Here is a 21699-nt window from a genome sequence, read left to right on the forward strand (position 1 = left end):
TTTATCAAGTGGTAAATTTTAAAAGTTAAGTAATTAATCGGGCTTGATTGTTTTTTTCCACTAATTGAAAATCCACCATTATTATTATATAGTATTATTGCTATTGATAAGCTGCCTGCTCCGAAATGTAGGCAACACTTTTCTGGCGGTTTTAGCCCACACACCCACACGCCCATATACACACTTAGCCATTCGAGTTAAAACTAAGAAGGAGAAAAATAGAACTTGTCGCTGGGCAATTTGTTTAATGAAATCATCAAATTAAATAAAATGTGCGGCCCAAAAAGTGTAAGTGTAAGCAATTTGCCGGCGCCTTTGTTGTTGCTGCTGCTGGCTTTTTTGTGTCATGAAATATAAAACCACAGTATGACATGGCCCAAACCCCACTAATGTCCCTTCCTCCGCCTAACACGTGCCCGCCTACTGAAACCACAATTACACTTAGAAAAACAGGATAAATGTATGGAGCCTTTGGTGAAAATGTTGAAGTTCAATAAATACGCATATGTTGTAATAATTTAATCAATTTTTAACATTTTTCATATCCTTAACATTTTTGTACTTTTTTTCAGCGCAGTGGAATTTGTAACCAAAGTCAACAGCATAACTGTGCGCGTGTCGGTCGAATGCTATCACGTCTCTTTGGCTGTCATTTTGGCCATGTTTTCAGCCTAAATAGCCCGTTCCCCTCGACTCGATCCTGGCCAAAATGCCCCCTCGGGCGTTTCAATTACATTATTAATCACATCACTCGCAGGTCTTATTTTAAGCAGTTTGCCGCCCCAGCTGCCGGGCAATAAATTCGTTGGCCACCAACAAAACTTTTTCAATTAACACAAAATTATGCAAATTGAGTGGCTGGCAAAGTCGCAGTCATAGGAGTTGCTTAGATAGCGATAAGACAAATGGCTCTGCCATAGATTTCGGATGTCGCATTCTTTTTTCCCCGACGGCACGAAGGATTTATAGAATCACTACATTCTACAATGGGCCAATATTTTCATATGCGGGGATTTGTATAGTATATAATATATATAGTTAAAAATTTGAATGTTTTGACAATTTAAAATATAAACGTTTACAAACACATATAATGGACTAATTGAAAAATCAAGCTAAAGATCAATGATTTGATTTATTTATTGGTTACTTTTCAGACATGGCATAAATCGTGTTCCTCGAATGCTAATAAGAAAGAAAAGAGTTACTAATAAATCGGACTCCATTATAGAGTATTAACCTTTCCATTATCATTTTAAGTGTGCTGCCCTTTAGTATAAGCAAAACAAATATGATTATTCCAAAGGTGGCATTTAAGTAGACTGTTAGATTCAGAACTATAGTGTCCAGAAAAAGGTGAGAATCCTCAGCCAATCGCGTGAGTTGGTCAAGTAGCCAACTTGCGCCCATAATCAGAAAAAGTCGCACAAACTGTATGTAACTAAAATTAATGTATAGAATAGTTAAATTTCCAAATTAGACTAGTTCTTACGTCTGAACATCGAATTCAAGACAGGTCGTAGTTCTTTCGTCATGTTGGGCGAAACTCTTGACTTCCTTCTTTACTTTCCAAATGTAAATGGCTGTTAGGACAAACATGATCGCATTAAAGCTGTTCAGGATTACTATCGGTATATGACTGTAGAACCATGAAGACGATTTCCAGTCTGTAAATGAATATGTGTAAGCTATTTCAATAAACGATTATAATGAAAAACACAACCTTTAACCGAGCACCCAAAGTAACCGACCAAAGGCAACCATCCCAATTTCTCCAGATCATTTTCCCACATTTGGTTCATTGAAAAAATCACTGCTGTGGGAATAGCAGCCGTGCACCAGACGAAGGTGTTGTATATCAGGAATCGATACTGTGGTTCGTGACGGTTCAGGGAAGTGAAAAGTTCCCACAAATGGAAGCTTACGACAGAAAACCATAGATAGGATGACATCGAAAAGAAGTACTTAATGTATCCTATTGGCGATCAATTTTTAATTACAATTTAAGACAAAAAATAGTTATAGACCAACCTGCAGCGGAACAAATGTTCTGTAATAAACTGAAGTGATCCATTGTCCAAATGAAATACTCCATGAACATGCTAAAAAGTGAGCACATAAGGCACTTTCCAAGTAAATTCCGAAGCTTCTTAACAGAAAGATACACTGTCAGAGTAAGGATGAAGCCCACTACCGATATCACAGAAACTGAAAGATAATAGATTTAAGTTCATTGGAATAATAGATTTGTAAAAGTGCTGTTACGCTGGGGTGTTCCCGGCATCACATTTCGGTAGCACCTTCGATTTATAATCCTAATAGTTTTCGGAAAGTCCGAGTAGATTTCGGGATAAAGGCAATATTGATCATTGGACAAGATCTCGGCGGAGGTGTGGAGAAGTATGGATCCGTCCTGAAAAGAGTTTTATTAAAGTGAGATAGTGAAGCCAAAGGAAATACTAAATTAAACCTTTAGCATCGTGTACTCATCACTTTTTAGGCTGACAATCTCGTCGCATGGCTGAAACTGTTCCCTTACAACCAGCAATTCTGTGGAATTATGCTGCGGTATCATAATTAGTTCGGCCAAAGGTGGATCAGTCAGCAATATATCCTGCATCGTTAGGTCCAAAATGGTTAGTTTAATTTCCTTCTTAACGCTATCACCACACTCTCCATTGCTTAAAATATTTTTGCGGGCGCAGCAGATTCGAATGCAGGTTCTAACTTTGCAGATACAGGCTCTTAAATTGCTTTCAGCCGGAACTTTGGAACCATCCATTAGCTCTTTATAGTCGAACTCGCCGGTCAGGTTGGCTGGAATTTCAAAATGTTCATAGATATAGACATTGTTGAACCGTTTAAAATGCGATATATTGATGGTTTCATCGTATTTGCAGTTCGGAATTTCCGCACTCGAGTTTTTCGCGATGGTTACGATAATAAGTGTACAGAAACATTTTAACCACAAAAACATAATTCACATGGAAGTAAAAACTGGACTGGGTTTACAAACGGCTTGGTCGTGTATTAAATAGGTCTTTGACTTTTATAATCTGGAGAGAGAAATGAGAACGGAGTAGTTATTGTTTCTTTTTTTGTATAAAACATAAACTTAAACAGTAATGGTCTCATAGGGCTTTAGATACGTATATATATAATGTATAAATATAAACATAACGATTTAACAGAACATAATCAGGGTCAACTCCCTATACACTCGTTAATGTTTACGAGCGTAAAAACGTAAGTTTTTCTTTTCTAAGCATGAGATGATTGAACAAATCAATAAAACTGGTTATTTTAAGAAGAATTTAAAGTATGCCGCTATAGTTATAGATATCTCTGGGGCAATGTCTCTAATGACTGCTAATGCTGTTGTACTTGTAGTTGGCCTCTCATTAGGACGAGGGAGCCATAAATTCACGAATATACGCGACGAAGCCAGAAACTCTATTCATGTTCATAGGGGGTAAGAAAAGTACACTTAGAGAATTTTGTATGTACTACATAGTGCTGAAATACATGGTTTAATAAAGGTAACAAAGATAAAGGTAACATTAGGATTACATTTAATACATATATTTTCTTCCTGTATTTTTTCCTTGCTTTTAAGTATTTCTTAATACGAAGATTGAATATTCTCCTTGTGCAGTCACAGGTTCTCAGCATTCCAGATGCATTTTCAGCTATGAGGCATTCATCAGAGCGCGTTTCGCGTTCACATTGTCTCGCCAGAGAACGAGGATGTGGCTGTGACTGTCATCCGCAGGAACAAGGACGCCGAAGGATCCAGAGAGGGGGGCGCGGAGCTGTCTCGTTACGCTTACTTAGCTGCTTAATTTATGCATTGTGCAAGGCGCAAATGATGCATTGTTTGCCATTGCAGTGTGTTTTCTGGTCTGGTCGTAAAGTTTCCCCGGGAGGAAAGTTTGGCGCACCAATTCCGACCCTGTGGTGAAATCGAGTTCAACTAATCAATTAGCACTTTTTAAGTACGAAAGATACATAGGATAGTAAAATCCTATAAATATTTATATTAATTAGAAACAAATTTATATATTTTTGTTTAGGTTTAGAGGGATCAAATTACTTACCAACACGTTGCTTAGATTTTTAATACATTATAAAGTGTGGATTAGACTTAAAATCAATATAAGGTAACCGAAATCTAAAAAATTCTCTTGATGTTGCAAATCGCTCAAATTTGACTCAAATTTGATCTCACTGTTATTTCCGCACACTTTCTTGCGGGTCTGTTCGCCGATTAAATATAATTTCAGCTGAGCTGCCACATGCCACAACCACTGCCACTAAATTGCGCAAAGTTGTACCCTAAAGATGCAGCAACTAAAGCTGTGGTCGTGCTCACCTTTTCCTCCAGGTGAGCTGCGAAACTTGCAATTAAGTTAGTGGCTTTCTTTCTTGCCACCTGCAGCATCTGCTCACTAAATGCGCATCACGGCACTTAAAACAATCTTGCCTTAAAGCGGATTCGGATTTTAATTGTTTGTTGAAGCTGGCTCTATAGTTGCCCTTTAATTTAATGTTTAAATTTGTTGGATACATTTTTTTCAGGGAGTTGAATGAGCTTATTGAAGTTATAATCGTAGCTATTTGAATGGCCATACATTTGAAATTATAATTTCTTCTGAATCATTTCCTTTAATCTACAATTCTCTTTAATTTAAAGTTTAAAAAACATCCTGCCTACCCCAATGTTGGCTTCAAAGGAGTTAACCCACAGCTCTGAGTGAGATGTATTAATGTCAGCGATGGTCAACAGGTTGGCAAATAGGAATTGATAGCGACTGACCCGTCTGAGCGGAAATAGGCAGACAACCCGATGATGGTCATTTCGTTTTCGCATAAATCAAACAGGAATTGCGTAAGAATGTTGCTTCAACTTATTTACTCTTGACTTATTGTTGTTTTCATTTTCAGTTTCGTTGCGTTTTCGTTGCTTGTGGGAAATTTATATGTTTTTAATGTGCCCTGTTCTGTTTTAAGGCGTTTCCATTTATATTCCGGACTGTCCTTACATAATGATAAGCGAAACGAGAAGTGCGAAATGTAAATAAAATACTGACTTCCTATGCTTAAATTATTATAACAAATTCATTTCACCTAAATGGAATATAAACATGAATATTCAAACTTTTTATTTGGACTTTAAACCTTTTCAGCTTTAAAGAATATTTTTTTGTTTTATGTAAACGTATTAATAAAATGTAACTACAATAAGTAAATAATATAAGTTCTTAAAATGGAAATTAATTAGAGATTTACCTTCTAGCTCTTATATAGACTTTATTTTCTTCCACCTTCCACCGTCTCGTAAAAATTGTATTCTTTGTAAAACACCTGACAACAATGATAGCTGCCTCGTCCTTTTGGTTTACTCTGCATTGATTTATGCATTGAGTGTTTTAAATGTGGGTGTGCTATTTATGGGCCTTGACCGATGTTCTTTCGTCTGCTGGCGTTTTTGCGCCCCTTGCACTTGATTTGTGGCTTGTCCTGCAGACGAGGACTCCACACCCAACGCCACATCCAAGCCAGGACTCTGGATGTGGCGTGTCCTGGCGAAAGGTCACTTGATGTATGGGGACCTTAGCTTCTTGGCGCTCGGCTAGTTTGCATATTTGCCTGCTGCTGTGTCAGCAGTGGAAATTACTTCAAATATTATGGCTTCTTGTCCTGCCAGTCAGTCAGTCAGTCGCCAGCCAGATTTGTGTCCGAAAATTTCGTGACAAATTTGATAAGACTCAGCAGCTCATTTGTACGGCATGTTTGGCTGCTTTGTTTGCTGGTTTTGTGCTGCATTGCACTTGGGTGCTGATTTTCCCATCAACATAACAAATGAGTGTCTCTCCTTCGTCTGCAGATCCGTCGTCGCTGTCATTTGGGTGATTCTCCAATTTGAACCTGAATCGAATCTTATCAGTCTAATGAAAACCAAACTTAGCCCGAGCGGCTCCTTAATGACCGGCAGAAGTGTGGCGAAAACATAAGACCTCTTTAAAAATTACGCATACGACGCGTATGCCGACCATGCTTTAAGTTCAAACGTGGAGAACATAAATATTGCTTTAAATTAGAAGAATTTAAAATTAAGCATTTAATTACCGATAACTATGCTGAAATTTTAGAGGGTTAGCCAAACAAAATCCATTGGCCTGAATGTGTCAGTAAACAATTTCAATTAGGCCAAAACCGGAGACTCAATGCAAATGTGGAGCAGACCGACCACATGCGGCGGAGACGACTTGCCAGGAATCAGCAATTTAATCGGTTAAAGCCGCAGACATCGCATCAACATGGAGCAGTTGGGTGCCCAAAAGCCGGAGTCCCTGTGTCGATTGCCGTAGGATTGCCATGTGTGCGCGTGTTGCTTCAGCAGACCGTAAGCTACGTGCCAGACGTTCCTCCACGGACCCCCAAAACCTCCAAAAACCCCATGCCCACTGCCATGTGTGCACCATCCCCCCTTCCTATTCAGGGGCGGCATGCCATCAGCTGCGAGTCGCTGTCTCGATTTCTTTGTGTGATTTTTTGTGGAACGGATGTTGGCAACATGTTCCACGAACGGCGGACACAGTGCTCCTTTGACCCTTCCCCATTTCTATATACTTTTTTTGCAGCCATTCTTGCCCCTTGCCAAATAGTTGACTTCACTTCGCGTCCACAATTGTTTGCCATTTAATTCGCTTTCGCCTGATATCAACCTAATTGAATTCATTTCAACAGCAGATGTCGGAATCCTAGGAATTCGCATACCGTGGCGGGGCTGAAATGGATACATTATAAGATAATGCTTCGCTATGAAAATGAATGAAATTTATTCATTCTCGGTTTCGATTGAACGTGACTGGAAATCATTAGAATCGAAAAGGGATCGAAAAGTAAAGGTCGCACTTGTAAAAACATACAGCTATTGAATTGATTACAATAATATACACTCTAATCGAAGATAACTTTCATCGACCATTTTTGAATTTATTTAATGTTTGAATTTAAAAATTGCTTATTTACTTCGCCATTAAATAAAGTGTTGTATTACCAGATACATTTTGGACATCGAAACAAATGGCAACATTTATGAGGGTTATACAGAGATTATTTGTAAACTTTTTGTGTAAAATTTTACTTGTAAAGTTGCTTATCTGGAAAAAAGTTTTCCATTTTTCCTTTTCATATCCTGCACGGAAACGCAAAGCAAAACGGTTGAAATTATGACAAAAAAAAAAGAATTTAAGGCATGCCAAAGCATTTTTAGCAAAATATTGTTCCTTTTGGCAATTAAAGTATCAGGCTAAATCGCCCACAAGTTATATGTCAAAAAAACTTGATTTTCTCAGAACTGGCATGCTTTTAATGCTGTTCAATTTTTATTTACTTGAACGACTTTGTGTCTCTGTGGAATTCAGGGAAACGCGGTCTTTAAATTTTGAGCTCTACTTCCTTCTCAGAATTTTGTTAACTTTATGCTCTGTAAGCGACAGCAGCGATCAACAATTAAAAACAATTTGCAGACGTTAAATGACAATTCTGAGTTAGTAGTAGTTGAGCTGTAGTTGTTAGTAAGCTTATGATTATTCTTGAGATAAATGGAAAACATTTAAAGAATCTTAAGGAGTTAAAGCTTGTAAAATGAATAAATTGAAACTTAATAATAATTGTTTTAATACATAAATTTCATGCCTTTAATAAGTAGTTCCTATTTAAAATCAATTGAAATTTGTGACGCGTGAAGCTTACGTTTGTTATGGCGCAAAAAACACAACTGATATGCTAATTAGACAATTCAACCACTTTCTCACTTCATTCTCTATATAAACACAACTGACAAGCTGGGTTAATGCTCAACGAAGATAATTGAAATACTAAATAAATCAATTATTTAATTGCGAATATACAGATAAAAATTGTAACTGCTAATTTGCGTATTTTATATTAAATTACGTTCGATTATGTAGTGAACAAATGGCAGACACTCCATTGAAAATGCAATCCTTAATGACTAAAATAGTTGGAGAAGCGGAAATGGGAATAAACAAGTAGGCTTACAAATTGAATAAGAATAAGTAAGAAGGATTTCTTGTCCTGTTCCCAAGCAAATGCTAATTAATAAACTTATCCCGGTCCGGAGAAAGCAGTTGAAATTTGTAGAAAACTTTAGACTATGCCACTGTTGTTCCCTGCACGAGTGGCACCAATTAATGGGAACTAAGTAAATTGGCTTCATTTCAAATGACCAACTCGATGCCATGGTAGTTTCAGCTCCACTGACGTCGATAGCAACAAAAAGCAGCTTTCGGGAGGGCATCTCTGGAACTGGTACTGGGAAATTGCGTTAAATCCCAAACAAATTATCTCAGACACGTTTCAGCATGCAAACAAGATGCCAGGAGGCACACACCCACCAGCAGGACGATTAAAGCCTGATTTTGATTCTGCTAAAGTTCCCAGAAAATCCTTGCGGCTCATAGTGCCGCTTTAAGGACAATTACCCCGGGTATCCGGCGAAAAATCCACTGGCAATTGCAAAGAAAGTATAAACACACGGAGACAAATTTTCATAAATAAATTAAATTATTAAGCAATTTGTGCGAAAACTATTCTTACTAGTATGTATATTCCGAGATTTATAATATATCCTTTTTACTTTAAGTAAACCAACAATTCAATGATTGGGACTAGAATTCTTTGCCAGTGCAATTCTCTGAGGAAGGTCGCCGCATCCAGATCAAATCCGGAGACAGGGACTTGGATGGGTTCATGCTCATGCCCAACGCTCCATGTCCATGTCCATGGTCAGGGCGGCACGGTTTATTGTTTTGACCACTGCAATTGAGCGAAATATTTCGAGTTATTTTTGGCTCTCGACTTGTGGCGCAGCTAATCTTGAGTTGTCTGCTTTCGGGGATTGCGAGTTTTGTTTTGTTTGTCTCGAAAAAAAAAATATATATATATCTAGAAGTGGGGTAGATAGGGGTCGCAAGCTGGGGCTTCAAGTACGTCGAGTACATCGAGGCCATAAAGCAAACACTTTTAGTTTGTTGAACTGTGACCGAAGGTCGGGGCTTCTAATTCGTTGTCAAAAACTGCCAGTGCCAGCTGTTGACTGCCTCTTGGATTTTAAACTGTCCTCCCTTGTTATTTTAATTTGCCTCATTGTTCTGCGGCGACATGGCACTGATATTACAGCAGCAGTTTTATATGGCCAGGATAACGGGCCAATTGGCCAACCGGCAGGACTAAAATTTAATTAAAATTTCTGCCCTGACATGGCACGGCATTTAAAGTGTAAATCGGTTATGCACCATCACAATCCGACTGAGCCGCAACGGACAGCGTGTAGCACACAGAAAATAATATTTATTTGCCATCCATCGATGGGGTGCCCGAGTTGAGTTGAATTGACCCCATGGCAGTGCCAGCAAAGGAATCAATTGGGTTCATCGAAACAGAGCACAATAAATAAACACATAAGTCGCCTATGAAGTGTGTCCTTTGGAGCGTGTTTATGCAACTTTAATTGTTGCCCATAACAAGGACACTCGAGCTGTTTTCCACAATCGTTTTTGTCAGCCGCCCGACCGCATTTTTGTGTAAATTTTTAATTGAACGGGAACTGAAGCGTTGTGCACATTCTAACTTGTTCGCATATGTAACTTTAGAAAATGGGCATTATTCGTTGAGCACTGAAAAAGAAAATTTAACTTTTCCATTTTCCCACTTTCTCACATCATTTATGAGCGTATACCGGACTCGACCACTATTTTGTACAGTGCCTGCCTGCTTGTGATCCTGGAGTGAACTCGGTGATGGGTTCAAAGTGACTCGAATCAGCTTTTGTCCGGCTCTTTGCTGGCTCGTTAGGTGCAGACAAGGACCAGCAGAGAATGACCGGATAGCATGCATGTGTAAGCGCTTCGGCTTTAAAATCTGGACAAGGACATGGACATGGACATGGGCATGGTTATGGATGTGGATGTGGATATGGATATGGCCACTCAGGGGTCCAAGAGTCCAAAAGACCGAGTTATTTGTTGTTTACCCTCTAATGGGAAAGAGCAAAAAATGAAATGAATTCGACGCTTTGAAAAGTGAAAGTTTGTCGGTCATAAACTGGAAGAGTAATCTGAAATGTCTGCGCGTAATGACCGGGACAATATGCTAGCTGCTCCGCCGGACTTATTAAAGTTGCAGGCAGCCCAGGATGGGAACAAATCGGGAGCACTCTTCATCTTCGTCATCGAGCATTGTTGGCCGATGTGTGCGATGTGTTGGCCGTTAAACTGGTTGTCTAGACCGTAAGTAAATTTATGGCTCTGATTAATATCTTTATTGTGTCAGATTATGATTGACTAGGCGGCAGGCCGCACGATTTATTGATGGAGCCTCCGCCCATCCAGCATCCCCCAACTGAGAGCTCCTCACAATGGACTCCACCTCGGGTGATGATGAATGAGGTGGGCGGTTCATAGTGGCCCAAAACGCAAGCCCTTTGTTATGGTTTCCTGCCGACAGGCGGTATGGAATTACATGGGCCTTGGCTAAGCGGTATTCAATGGGTAAATATCCATTTGATATATGAGTTGAAACCACACGACAACTTCAATGGCCCACACATCTCATTAGTCGGAGGTAAAGAGGCGACAATACGGCTTTGAATTTTTCAGGACTTCAGATTCTTGACTTTTGGCTTCCACTTCAAATTTGTTTGCCCGCCTTTAAGGAACCATTAATAATTCCCTTTGGACATAACATCAGTCGAGTCCTTAAATTTGTATGCCACTTTTAAGTTGATTTATTTTGTGGCACCGACACCGCTCTCCATGCACTCCACGTGCCAATTCACCGCAGGATAAGCCCATTCGTGCCACTCCCTGCACATTCGTTTCAATCCGAACTTCCTAGCCTACAAAGCCCTCTTGACTAATGGACCTCCGGCAATGGGCCAGGTGCAAACTGAAACTGACTTTGTTGCCAGGTGCAAGTGGAGTCGTGGGGCCATGATTTACACTGCGAAATATATATATTTACTTCAACAGGATATCCTGATGAGCAATCCATTTAAAATTTATGTTATGTTTTCCCTCCAAGTTTTGTTTCTGGGGGCTCAGAAAATATCAAGACTGCTAATTTAATGGCACTTTATTTTCTTTAATGGCTGTCATGCTCTTTACATTTTTTTCAGCGCTTTTAGTTTTTGTGTGGGAAATCAACAGAATGCCAGGCAATCTGCAGGAAAAATGTCGCAAAAGGTACGAACAGAGATTGCTTGGAAACGCTGCACCTGCAAAACCTGAGATGTAACCTGTTTTCCGATTTTCTCTTTGATCCGGGACAACTTGGAATGCAGGAGAACTTGAATGTAACTGGCATGCATTGTGAAAGGAAAACGCATTTAAAAGGATTTTGCTGTAATATTGAGAACAATTTTTTATTTATTCACATTATTTAGCTGGTAGCTCAACACTTAACACTTAATTTATGAGTGCGATGCGGTTGCCATTGCAAAATGATGCGGGGCGTGTATTCGTCACGATACGCCGTAGCCTCATTATCCCGGCTTTATGACTCCCATAAATCGTCTGGACCATGCCCATTCGTTAAATTTTTTTATGGTCAACCGAAATTTGCATGCAAATCGCTGGACTTTTTCTGGCTTATTTACAGATAGAAAAGTTTATTGCGCTAACTAAACAATGCCTAACTAAGCATAACTCTAGTTATCAGCCAGCTGGAATCACTGGGACTTGGGTGAGCCATAGGTCAAGCCCTCGCTGCTGGGATCCTCCGTTTTTTGCCTACGCTTTCGCCACGGAAACTTGCGGGAACTTCGACCAGCCACCGATGCCGATTGACAAGTCTCCGGATCCGGCAAACTGTGACTCCCACAAAAGGGCGGAGTGCTGGTGTTGGCCACCTCATCCCGCCGACTTATCACCCTGGTAAGCTTGAGACGAGTGGCGGGCTGACTGACTTCCGAGGGGTCGCCACTTTGTGGTGGTGTCACCAGCAGGGCACCACTTTTGGTGGCCAGGAGAGCTCTTTTGGCTCGCCCGGATGCGTAGTGCCTGTCCACCACCTCCGCCTCCAGCAGTGAGTTGGCATCGCCCAGCGACGAGAGCTGAGACACCTGGGCCTGCAGCATTCGGTGGGGAACTGCCGTACCCGGAACGGGTCCATAGAACTCCTGTTTCCGCAGACGCCGCCCACCGCCACCAGCTCCAGCACCAACTCCATTTCCGGCTGCCATGCTGTTGCTGTTTATCGTTGTGGTTGTTGTGGTGGTGCGAATGCTGTCCTGCAGGGACAACTGGTGGCTCGCATCCCGGCAACGAAACTGCACCACTCGGTAGGATCCATATGGTTCAAGGGCGTTGTTGTTTACACTGCAACTGGCCGGCTGCAGACGCATCGATCCATTCTGGCGGAGAAGGGCACTGTAGTTGTGCTGGTGGTGCTGACTCTGCTGATGGTGGTGGTTCCTGGCCAGACCAAACTGTCGCGTCAGAGTGATCTTAAAAGTGCAAGAAATAAAGAGAATACCAATTCATTAATTTAAAAAAACCATTCTGTATAATTAAAATTAAAATTTGAATTTATGAACTTTAAAAGCCTGTAAGGAGGGTCACAAAATCACAATAGATGGACCCAATTAATAATAGATTACTATTATGAAGTGGTTAGTTGAGAAGGGTTAATCCCATGGGCTTACCTTGAAGGCCTCGCGGAACTTGTGGCTCATGATGTTGTACAGAAGCGGATTGATGCAGGTGGAGAGGAAGTAGAGCACCCCGGACGTGTAATCAAGTATCCGGAAGTAATCGTTGAAGGCGTCCCGGCTGATGCCTATATTAATCAGATTAAGTCCGTAAACTGCCATCAGTCGCTGGGCGTGGAATGGAGCCCAGCAGAGGAAGAAGGCGACGGCTACAGCTACTGCAAATACGGTCAAGTAAGGATAAGCAACGTATTAAGACCCCAGAAAAACTAGGTCACCGGAAAAGGGGCTCTCTCACACTGAAAGTGGTCTAAATCTTTTATATATATATATATATCCCCCGAAATCGAATAGTTTGCGCAATATAACATTTTGATAAAGGCCAAGGTTTTACCTGTTAGCAAACGATAAATAATATCCCACTATCTATGTATAACTCAGCCCTGCGAACGGGTGTGCTTTTTTCCACTCTTGCTGGCCAAATTAATTTATTGTTAAGGCTGTGGGCTTAATCTGAATTGGTCCATCAATTTCCATTTGGCAGACCAGGGCCAATGGTAAATTTCGAAATCAATGGTCTGTGTTTCAGTTAAAAGCATCAGTAAATTTAACGTTGTTTCGTAGGCTGTAAGGGAAAACGGCTCTTCGGGATCTAAAATTTGGCCCGGACTTACACTTAAATTTATTTGCTGTATGTTTTGATATAAATTAGTAATTATTTAAAAAAAATATGTGAATAACACAGAAGATGTGTGATGAATAAAGAATACCTTAAAATATATAGCTAATATATGTGGCTAATAATGTGGCACGTAAGCGGACATATATAGATTCAAGGTACACTTTTTACAAATATTTAAGCTTGCTGTGCGCACCCCACAGTCTTGAGTTCATTTAAGTGCCCCGGCTTGATTACTTTTGAGGTGACACCTGGCTTCACCTTTGCTTCATGTGCTAGATGGCCATTTAAGAGCTTTTCACATACGCACCGATGTTTGCGAAAAATTAACGACACCGTTGAGGGAAAAGAGGCAAAAAAAAAAAGAAACAGAAGCACGTTCAGCCCACATGACGCAAGTGCAAATGAAGGGGGCGGAAGGCAATGAGGGCGGGGCTATGACGAATTCCCTGTTTGATGTTCGCCAACGCAAATATGTTGACAGTAATTTTCAATTTAAGACTTTCGGCGGAAGAAGTTTTGACAGCCTTGGATGTTCTTTTCGTTTCTGGTTGGCGGTGGGGCCTATTGCTGTCTTTAATCAATCAAGCCGCCAACTTAACTCACCTACCCAACATTCTGATGACTCGTCCCTGGGCGTTTAGGCCGCGATTCGCATCGAAGGTCCTTCGCGGCAGTGATTGCAGCAGACGACTCCTCTTCAGCTTCACTCCGATCAGCACGTAGAGTACACAAATCGCCGTCATGGGTCCGCCGAAGAAAATAAATCCCGAAACGGCGAACACATGGGCGTAAAAGTCGTTCTCCATCTAAGGGAATAAACAGCGAAAAGGACACTCGGTGATGCGTCAGTTGGTTTTCACATTTCAGTCCCACCCACCGTGCACGAGTATCCTTCGTTCTGGTAGACCACCGAAAATTGCATGGCCTGCGGAAGGGCCAAAAGGAAGGCCGCCAGCCAAATGGCAAATATAAATTTAATGGCCCGCGACAATTTTGACATGGTGTGCTGCCTACAAATGATGGAAAGATTAGGCTACATTATATGTTAAGTATTAAGGACAAGATGATGTGGATGTTTCGGATAAACGTGGGCAGATATGAGATGGAAAATATTAAGGTTGTAAAGTACAGGCAGTGACCACCTAGACTTTTTACGCTTTTTAACTTTCTCTTTAAGGTTTTGGATATTAAGTGCAACATAAATATTTACTTTGAATGTTGGTGTAAATGGGAAGGAATTCAAACAGTTTCCTATCAAATTTAATATTTATCACTTTTAACTTCTTTTTTGACTATAATGGGTTTCAGACCTTTTTCATGCTATGCTCATACCCAAAAATCCTTTCGTTTCAAAATAACTATAATACTATCAAATGGCAGACATAGAAACTTTATACTTTTTTCGACAACAATATTAAATCCCAACTTCAGAGATATGAAAACTCTTTGCCTTAACTTTGTAGTTTGACTTGAAATCCCTTCCTTTAGAAAAGCACCCTTTTGTGTCTGCATATTTGTAAGGACATACTCCAAGTGATTGTATTCCTTACAATTAATTTGTGAAAAATGCTAAGAAACGCAAATTGCGTTTAAAAAAAAAACAATGAAAGGTTTTTAAGTTTAATTTCTTCTAGCTATTCAAGAGTTTCTGAACTAAAGGAAATCCAGACGTCTTCGGTTAAGGAAGCTGTTTTATTCTTTGACCGCAAAATGGTCAGGACATTTGGAAGGAACTAGTGATACCTGTATAAAGAAAAGTTTTGCTCTACCATTCGAAAAGAGCAAATATGAGGGTACTAAGCAATTATTTGACTAACTAACTTTCTATCTTTACAACGCATTTATTGGAACTTAATTACATAGTCTGTAATGAACTTGGTTCATTTATCGACCTGACTATTAATTAGTGTCAATAAATGAAAGCTAATGAATTTGGTATATTTAAAAACGATGGGAATTCGGTTGTCAAGCCTGACTTGTTTTATCATTCCACAGCCAGACTGTTTAGTTATGAATAATTATTGTGCCCATTATTCGTTAGGTACTTTTGTGGTTTCATATCATAATGTTTCCGACTGACGCTTATCAAGTTTCATTTATCTATTTATATGCTCTGTCCTAATTATGCATGATCCACTTTGTTAATGAAAGCGAGGCAATAACACTGAAGTAAGTTTGTTTAATGATATAAAAAAATATTTGAAATATATATAACGTTTAAAAGTTAAGAACTCACCGGAATGGATGACAGATGGCTATGTATCGCTCCACAGTGAATGCTGTGATGGTGAGAACTGTTGCATTGGCGGCCATTTCCGAGAGCACACTGCCCATGATGCACATGGCGTCCGTGAAGGGATACATATCCGGATACCAAAGGTTGTACAGCTCCTGGGGGATGCCTGCAGGATATTTGCCGCATTACGCATACGCCATGGTGTCCCTCAAAAATGCCAGCTCACCTGAGACCAACAGTATTAAGTCGGAAACCGCCAGGTTGAACAAGTAGAAATTGGTGGCCGTGTGCATAAAGTTATTTCGCGATATAACAATGCAGGTGATAAGATTACCCAGCACGCCGGCCACAAAAATGAGGGCATAGCAAACGGTGAAGGCTGTTCGCAGGGTCAGGGACTCGTCGACCGGCGAATCCGCTGCCATTGTGCTCGCATTTGTGCCGTTCGTGGAACCCAGGAGATTTGATAGATTCTCGGTCGTTATGTTCAGCAGATGGGCGACATGTGTTAGGAATTTGTCGTTCTTTAGCAGCAACAGCTCGGGGCTCTCGCTGGGATTCGGCATCGGGGATGAGGCGATACCGATGCCCACTCCAATGGAGGAACTCTGATTGGGACTGGGCGACACATGAGCCATGAATGATTGATTGAGGCCATCATCGTTGCTGTCGTTGGCTATGGTGATGGCGACGCCTTGCAACATGCTAGCTGTCGTCGATTAATTGTGGACTCTATCCACTCTAACCACTCCTTTCCACCGCCAAGTTGGGAAAGAAAAACAAAAGCAAATCGGCCGCCCACTCGTATCAATGCGTTATTAATACTGTCTGTCGTATCCTTTGCGACTGCCGTGGCACATAGCCGATAAGCAGTCGACGACAGGCCCAAAAATTGCGCACTCGCCTGTGAAGCAAACAACATTAAAAGTCATTAGACTCAAGGATGAATTTAAATTGAATCCCCAGCCAGGCTGACGTCACATTCAGACGGACGGCATCAGGTATCCAAAGTCTTCGATCAGGAAATTGCCTTTTACATGCAGTCCCGAAATAAAAGCACTTGATTGCTCCCACTTGTCACTTGCCTCTTGGCTCTATTAATAGTAAACATCTTCACTTATGCAGAGAGAAAAAAGTCGTACAAAACAATATATACTCTTAATCTACACTTTAATATTTATATATTGAATGAATTATTACGTATTTATTATACATCAATATTTAGTCCAAGAATGTACATATGTACGTACATGTAATTGATTCTGAAATTATTTTCTCTGTAAGCCGTATGTCATTTGCCACTTGGCTCTATTAATAGTAAACATCTTAAGCTTAAGCAATACAGATTGCTGGCACTCAATACAGATATGTTTGTGGATAAAAAACTTTTTCTATTTGCTAGGTTTTAGCCATGATAAGTGAAACGAAACATGATTGCGTGTGTGGAAAAGTTTTTCCAGCTTCGAAGCTTTAAAGATGTTTGAAATGGCATGAGTGGTAATATTTCACTCATAAATCGACCAAAAACAAGTCGAACTGGTTTCCCCTGCTGCCAAGACTCATATTCTGGGGTTAAAAGTCAAAGAACAAGTAACGGAACACCAAGTCACTGTTAGTGCCAAGTTGGATTACTGGCTTATAGCCAGAAATCTGGTTGATACGTCTAATTAATAATGTTTCCGGTTCGTTTAGCGTTGTTCCTTGCGAATAGTCGTTTAAAAAAGCCCCGGAAAGTATGCTACGCACTTAGTGAGCCTACGAAGTTCGAGTGGTCAGCATCACAGCGACATCTTGTTGACGCCAACTAATTGGAAAAATAATTGAATTGCCAGTTCAGGTGTAAAAGTTGATTTAGATATGATTGGGCTCAGAGTCGGTAGACTGGGGTCGGTGGCTAATTCAGAGTCTGTGTACAAATGTGCGCCTTCGATCGCTTCTACACAATCCAATCAGCCAACGCAATGCCACGCGGACCATATTAGGGTTTGCAATTCAATTTCAGTTGGAGAATGAGTTTAAGCCACAATCTAGCTGCATTGCCCAGCTGTCCAGTCGACCATGCGGACGATGCCTTAACATTTTTTAATTAAGCTTTGCGGTTGCCAAAGGTAAGCAATTTAGTAAAATGGGAAAGGGAGTTTTTTAAATTCAGAGGACCAAAAAGATTGCGTCCTGAATAAATTGCCATCGACATGATTCTTGATTCTTACCAAGGCTAGATTAAATAACAAAAGTGTATTTACTTTTGCTACGCGAATTGTCTCCTCTTTTGTTGTGAACTCGTATCCTTATTCGTTTTTGAGTCGCACAAGGTGTGTGTTTCTTTACCCTTTTTCTTCTTTTTTTTTCGTTGGGAAACGTTTAAGAACTTCCGCCTGGGGATTTGTTAACCCTTTTGCTTTCAATAAAACCAAGTCACCGAACGGAAAATTAGTTTTGCACTTTGCTAGCCAATCATTGAGACATATTTAATCATTGGAAAATGGCTTGGGAGTTTTGGGTGACTTTTATTGAACCACTGAACGATTTATTTAAATACATTATATTATTATTTTCGGCAAAAAATAACTTTTAAATTTTTTGCGCACTATTTAAATACATTTTATATTTATTTTTCACTTTCACGGATCTGCTTGGTTGGAATATAATTTTCTCGTAATCGCACACGTCCGAATCGAAGGAAAGTCCGTGAAAGACTGAGTTGCCTTGCGGCAATCGTGGCACTTGTCGACGGTCTCTGTTAGCCAAATGTTAACTAACAGCGCTTCTTGGCCATCTGGCTCTCCGTGTTTGTCTGCTTTTTCTGCGACTGTGTGAGGTACGCAAACATTCGGTCCTAATTTCATTCATAAATTCATGCAATTCACCTTGACTCCGTCTGCTTCTCAGTCGCCGTAAGTTATGGCTTACTTGTCGGATGAGTAATGTCGCAGGCATCCGGTTTAATAGAGCGCAGCCATAAGGGGCAGTCGAACCAATTGAATCGCTAGTTGCGCGGGGCTAATTGAAATTACAAATGGCCCAAAAGCACTGGCACTTAGTTTTAATACTTATTGCCAAAGGCGACCGCCTCAATTGTTTTCTCTCCGACCTCAGAGCCAGCGAATCAAATGAGAAATCAAAGCCGTTTGTACATCATAAAGTAGGAAAATAAATGTGTTTGTTTTGCAGTACATGAGGCCTGATTTCCCGCTGACCAACAGGATGCCGAACCGCATATTAATGTCGGCCCTTGTCCGCAGATTTGTGGATTTGTTTTCATTATCCTCCGCCGTTCTGGTCTCAGTTCGCCGTGTGGCTCGCTTTCAGTGGAATCCGCCTCTTGTTCTGGCCTTAAAGATATTTATCTTGTGGGAGGAGAAGACGCCTGGCCGTAGAGTTTTCAGTCCAATTTGGCATGGTTGTCTGGTCGCGGTAAATATGCACAATTGCTGGAGCGTGACCACAATCCGGTTTTTCGAGGCTGGCTAAAAGGCCTGTGTATATAAAGGAAATTCCTGCGTGCGAATTTGAAGATTTTATGTTGTACATCTTACACGAGTACCCAAATACATATATATATATAAAGAGTACAAAAAAAAGAGATAATAAAAAAATCTCAAATTTACTTTAATTTGTTATTAGCAATACATTTTTAATAGAAAATACATTTGTATATTTGACGAAATTCAATGTAGTTCTGTTTTCGTCCTGTGCAGCAATAAGACCCAAAACAGAGTTCACGTTTCCACGCACTTTGATCCGCCGTAAATGCGATTAAACGAGCGTTAAATTAATGTTGCCCCAAATAATCACTGTCCGCAATCTGAAAGTCGATTTCCTGGTTTATTCATGAGCTCCACAGTAAATAATGAAAGCGTAGGGACAATCAATATTGGTGCTTTACCTACTGACCTTTACAAGTTGCGTATACGCCATGTTATCCCAGTGGTTAGTGTGTTTCCCTGAATCTGAATGATTCAATTGGCCTACGGGTGATGCTGATTAGCATAATGTCTTTTGACACACATGTAGGCCACCTACAGGGCCAGAGACAAAGGACTACCAGATCCTAATCGAAAAGGGTCGACCGCAGTTTTGAGGGCACAGCAGTTGGTCCAAGCTCTCGGGCTCTGGCCTTGATTTACGATTGCAGTGGGTGAGACGACAATGATAATGTTCTGGCCACAACTAGAGTCACTGATTAGCTCGTCGCAGCTTGTTTGAACGATGCCAATATGAGGGCCCTGCGAATGTGGCTTAAAGCACTTTTGAGTGCGTCATGTAATTTCAGTTGCCGCTAATTAGTTGCAATTAAACTAAATGCGGGAGTCCTTGGCCTTTTGCCCTGCCAAGAGCACAGAGCATTGAACTATCGGCCAGGACTAAATATCCCTTTACATACTATATACTTATAGTAGTTGATACTTAAAGCCCACGCTCTCAGCTTAGCTCACATTACTCATACAACCCGTTGGCCAAAGTGTATGGGAAGTGCTTTTATTTCATGTTGGAAATTGGGCATCTTGGTTGGCATTGGCATGCCGACGAGGGCAATTGCCGGGCTTTTAACCAAATGAACTCCAGCCAACACGCACACCTCCGTTCTTTTTTTCTTCGGGAATTCAATTATTTGAAAGGCTTTGCAGTGCATGTGGAAGTCTGGCTTCATTTGCCCAATCGAAGGTCACAATTAGCCACGAGCTATGAAATTTTGTCAACGACTTGTTGAGCGCGTGCGAAGGTTCAATAAATTGGTGCCGCTTAGTAAAGAAAGTCGAAGCTTGCAGAAATGTTTATACTCTGATTCATATAGCAAACAAAACTAAAGCTACTCTTAAATTAATAATATGTGAGCTAACAAAAAATGCTGGCATACACATAATAAATGTTATAATTGAAATGAAAAAAAGAGAACTATAATTTAAAAAAAAAACCGTTGTTGTATTCAACTGACAGATAACATAATTTTTGCTGTGCCATCCTTTTTTCGACTGGCTAGATTTCCTTGAAATGTAAAATGAGCCAATTCAAAGTGTTTTAAATGTCTGGGCTCATATCCACTATCTTGTCCTGGCAGACGAGTTTCATATTTTATTTATATAAGCCCCAACTCTAATATTATATTGCCTGTACTTAGGTGAAAGTTAGGGAAAGCAGTGCGCGGCAACGGGTTGGTCGAACTGCAAATGACTTTTGGCCTGCCCTCTCTGCGTGCAATAAAACTAAATGAATTGGAAACTTGCACAAAAATTTAGCCAAACTGCTGACGAGGATGCCGCCGTCGCCTGATGACAGAGTCCTGGGCAAAAGGCAAAACTTCAAAATGCCAAACAAGACGCCCCGAATCTGATGTCATGCCCAATGTTCATAAAGAGCAAGGCAAACGAAAATCTCCCCCATTTTCCACTTTCTTGGCCATTTTTCTCGGCTTTCGTCAACAATTGGCAGCCAAAGTTTTGACTGGGAATGCCTGTGCAGCACGTGCTCTGTGTGTTTCCCTTCCTTTGAATTCATGAGAATTCATGAAGAGGGAAATGTTGTAGGGCTCCTGACAAAGAAATGCCAACGCCGACCCTAGATTTTATATCCAACACCCACCAGTATTCATTGTTTGTTTAGGACTTTGTTTTGATTAAGTGCCAAAAAATTGTTTCGAATTATTTACATAAAAATTGAGAAATTGAATGCATGCAATGGACTTGATTTGTTTGCCGCGCAATTCGATTTTCCAAGCGTTTCATATACCATTCGCTACATTTGTTTGCTCTTAATATATATCGCAGCAGCGCTGGGATAGGAAAATACACATTTTATGAGCCGCAAAGCTCTGATAGATTTTCCCGCACATAGTCATAAAAGTTAGGCCCCGGGGCACTAATAAAATCTCCCTTTGACTGATCATAAAACCACGGCATCATGTCCAATTTCGTGACTTGATGTCTGGGGCTCAACGGCGTACAAAGTGGTTTCACAAATTAATTTTAAGCAATTCGGATGTTTTCGCTACAGTAATAAAAGTTTTGCAGAGAAAATCGCACCAACCGCCACTATGGTTACATC

The 21699-nt window shown here is 40.5% G+C and overlaps 2 protein-coding genes across 3 annotated transcripts; both read right to left on the bottom strand.

Annotated features, from left to right (window-relative positions):
* Positions 1-1139: 1139 nt before the first annotated feature.
* On the bottom strand, positions 1140-2977 carry LOC117145449 (probable G-protein coupled receptor Mth-like 12). The gene is made up of 7 exons (XM_033311117.1): positions 2471-2977; positions 2266-2413; positions 2032-2208; positions 1724-1975; positions 1493-1667; positions 1241-1441; positions 1140-1185 (listed from the first exon to the last, which is right to left on the bottom strand). Exons 1-7 carry the CDS (start codon positions 2975-2977, stop codon positions 1140-1142), a joined length of 1506 nt encoding a protein of 501 aa, XP_033167008.1.
* Positions 2978-11525: 8548 nt separating this feature from the next.
* LOC117143265 (pyrokinin-1 receptor) lies at positions 11526-16382 on the bottom strand. Of its 2 annotated transcripts, XM_033307835.1 has the most exons (6): positions 15884-16382; positions 15658-15823; positions 14299-14431; positions 14029-14227; positions 12734-12957; positions 11526-12535 (listed from the first exon to the last, which is right to left on the bottom strand). In XM_033307835.1, the coding sequence occupies exons 1-6, from the start codon at positions 16359-16361 to the stop codon at positions 11759-11761; spliced, it is 1977 nt and encodes a 658-aa protein (XP_033163726.1). In that variant the 5' UTR covers positions 16362-16382; the 3' UTR covers positions 11526-11758. The 2 variants fall into 2 exon arrangements, with proteins under 2 accessions (XP_033163726.1, XP_033163727.1); XM_033307836.1 differs by lacking the exon at positions 11526-12535 and having other exon boundaries at positions 12789-12957; positions 14025-14227.
* Positions 16383-21699: the final 5317 nt, after the last annotated feature.

This window comes from Drosophila mauritiana, chromosome 3R, assembly GCF_004382145.1.
Source record: "Drosophila mauritiana strain mau12 chromosome 3R, ASM438214v1, whole genome shotgun sequence".
NCBI classification, from domain to species: Eukaryota; Metazoa; Arthropoda; class Insecta; order Diptera; family Drosophilidae; genus Drosophila; species Drosophila mauritiana.

Excerpts from the sequence above, each read along its gene's own strand:
- LOC117145449 (XM_033311117.1), bottom strand. The coding sequence starts at position 2,977 with ATGTTTTTGTGGTTAAAATGTTTCTGTACACTTATTATCGTAACCATC. Across the intron at positions 1,668-1,723 it reads CTTTGGGTGCTCGGTTAAAG|ACTGGAAATCGTCTTCATGG; the intron begins GTTGTGTTTTTC and ends ATTCATTTACAG. Across the intron at positions 1,186-1,240 it reads CTTAAAATGATAATGGAAAG|CATTCGAGGAACACGATTTA; the intron begins GTTAATACTCTA and ends CTTTCTTATTAG.
- LOC117143265 (XM_033307835.1), bottom strand. The coding sequence starts at position 16,361 with ATGTTGCAAGGCGTCGCCATCACCATAGCCAACGACAGCAACGATGAT. Across the intron at positions 15,824-15,883 it reads CTTAATACTGTTGGTCTCAG|GCATCCCCCAGGAGCTGTAC; the intron begins GTGAGCTGGCAT and ends AATATCCTGCAG. Across the intron at positions 12,536-12,733 it reads AGTTCCGCGAGGCCTTCAAG|ATCACTCTGACGCGACAGTT; the intron begins GTAAGCCCATGG and ends TGCACTTTTAAG.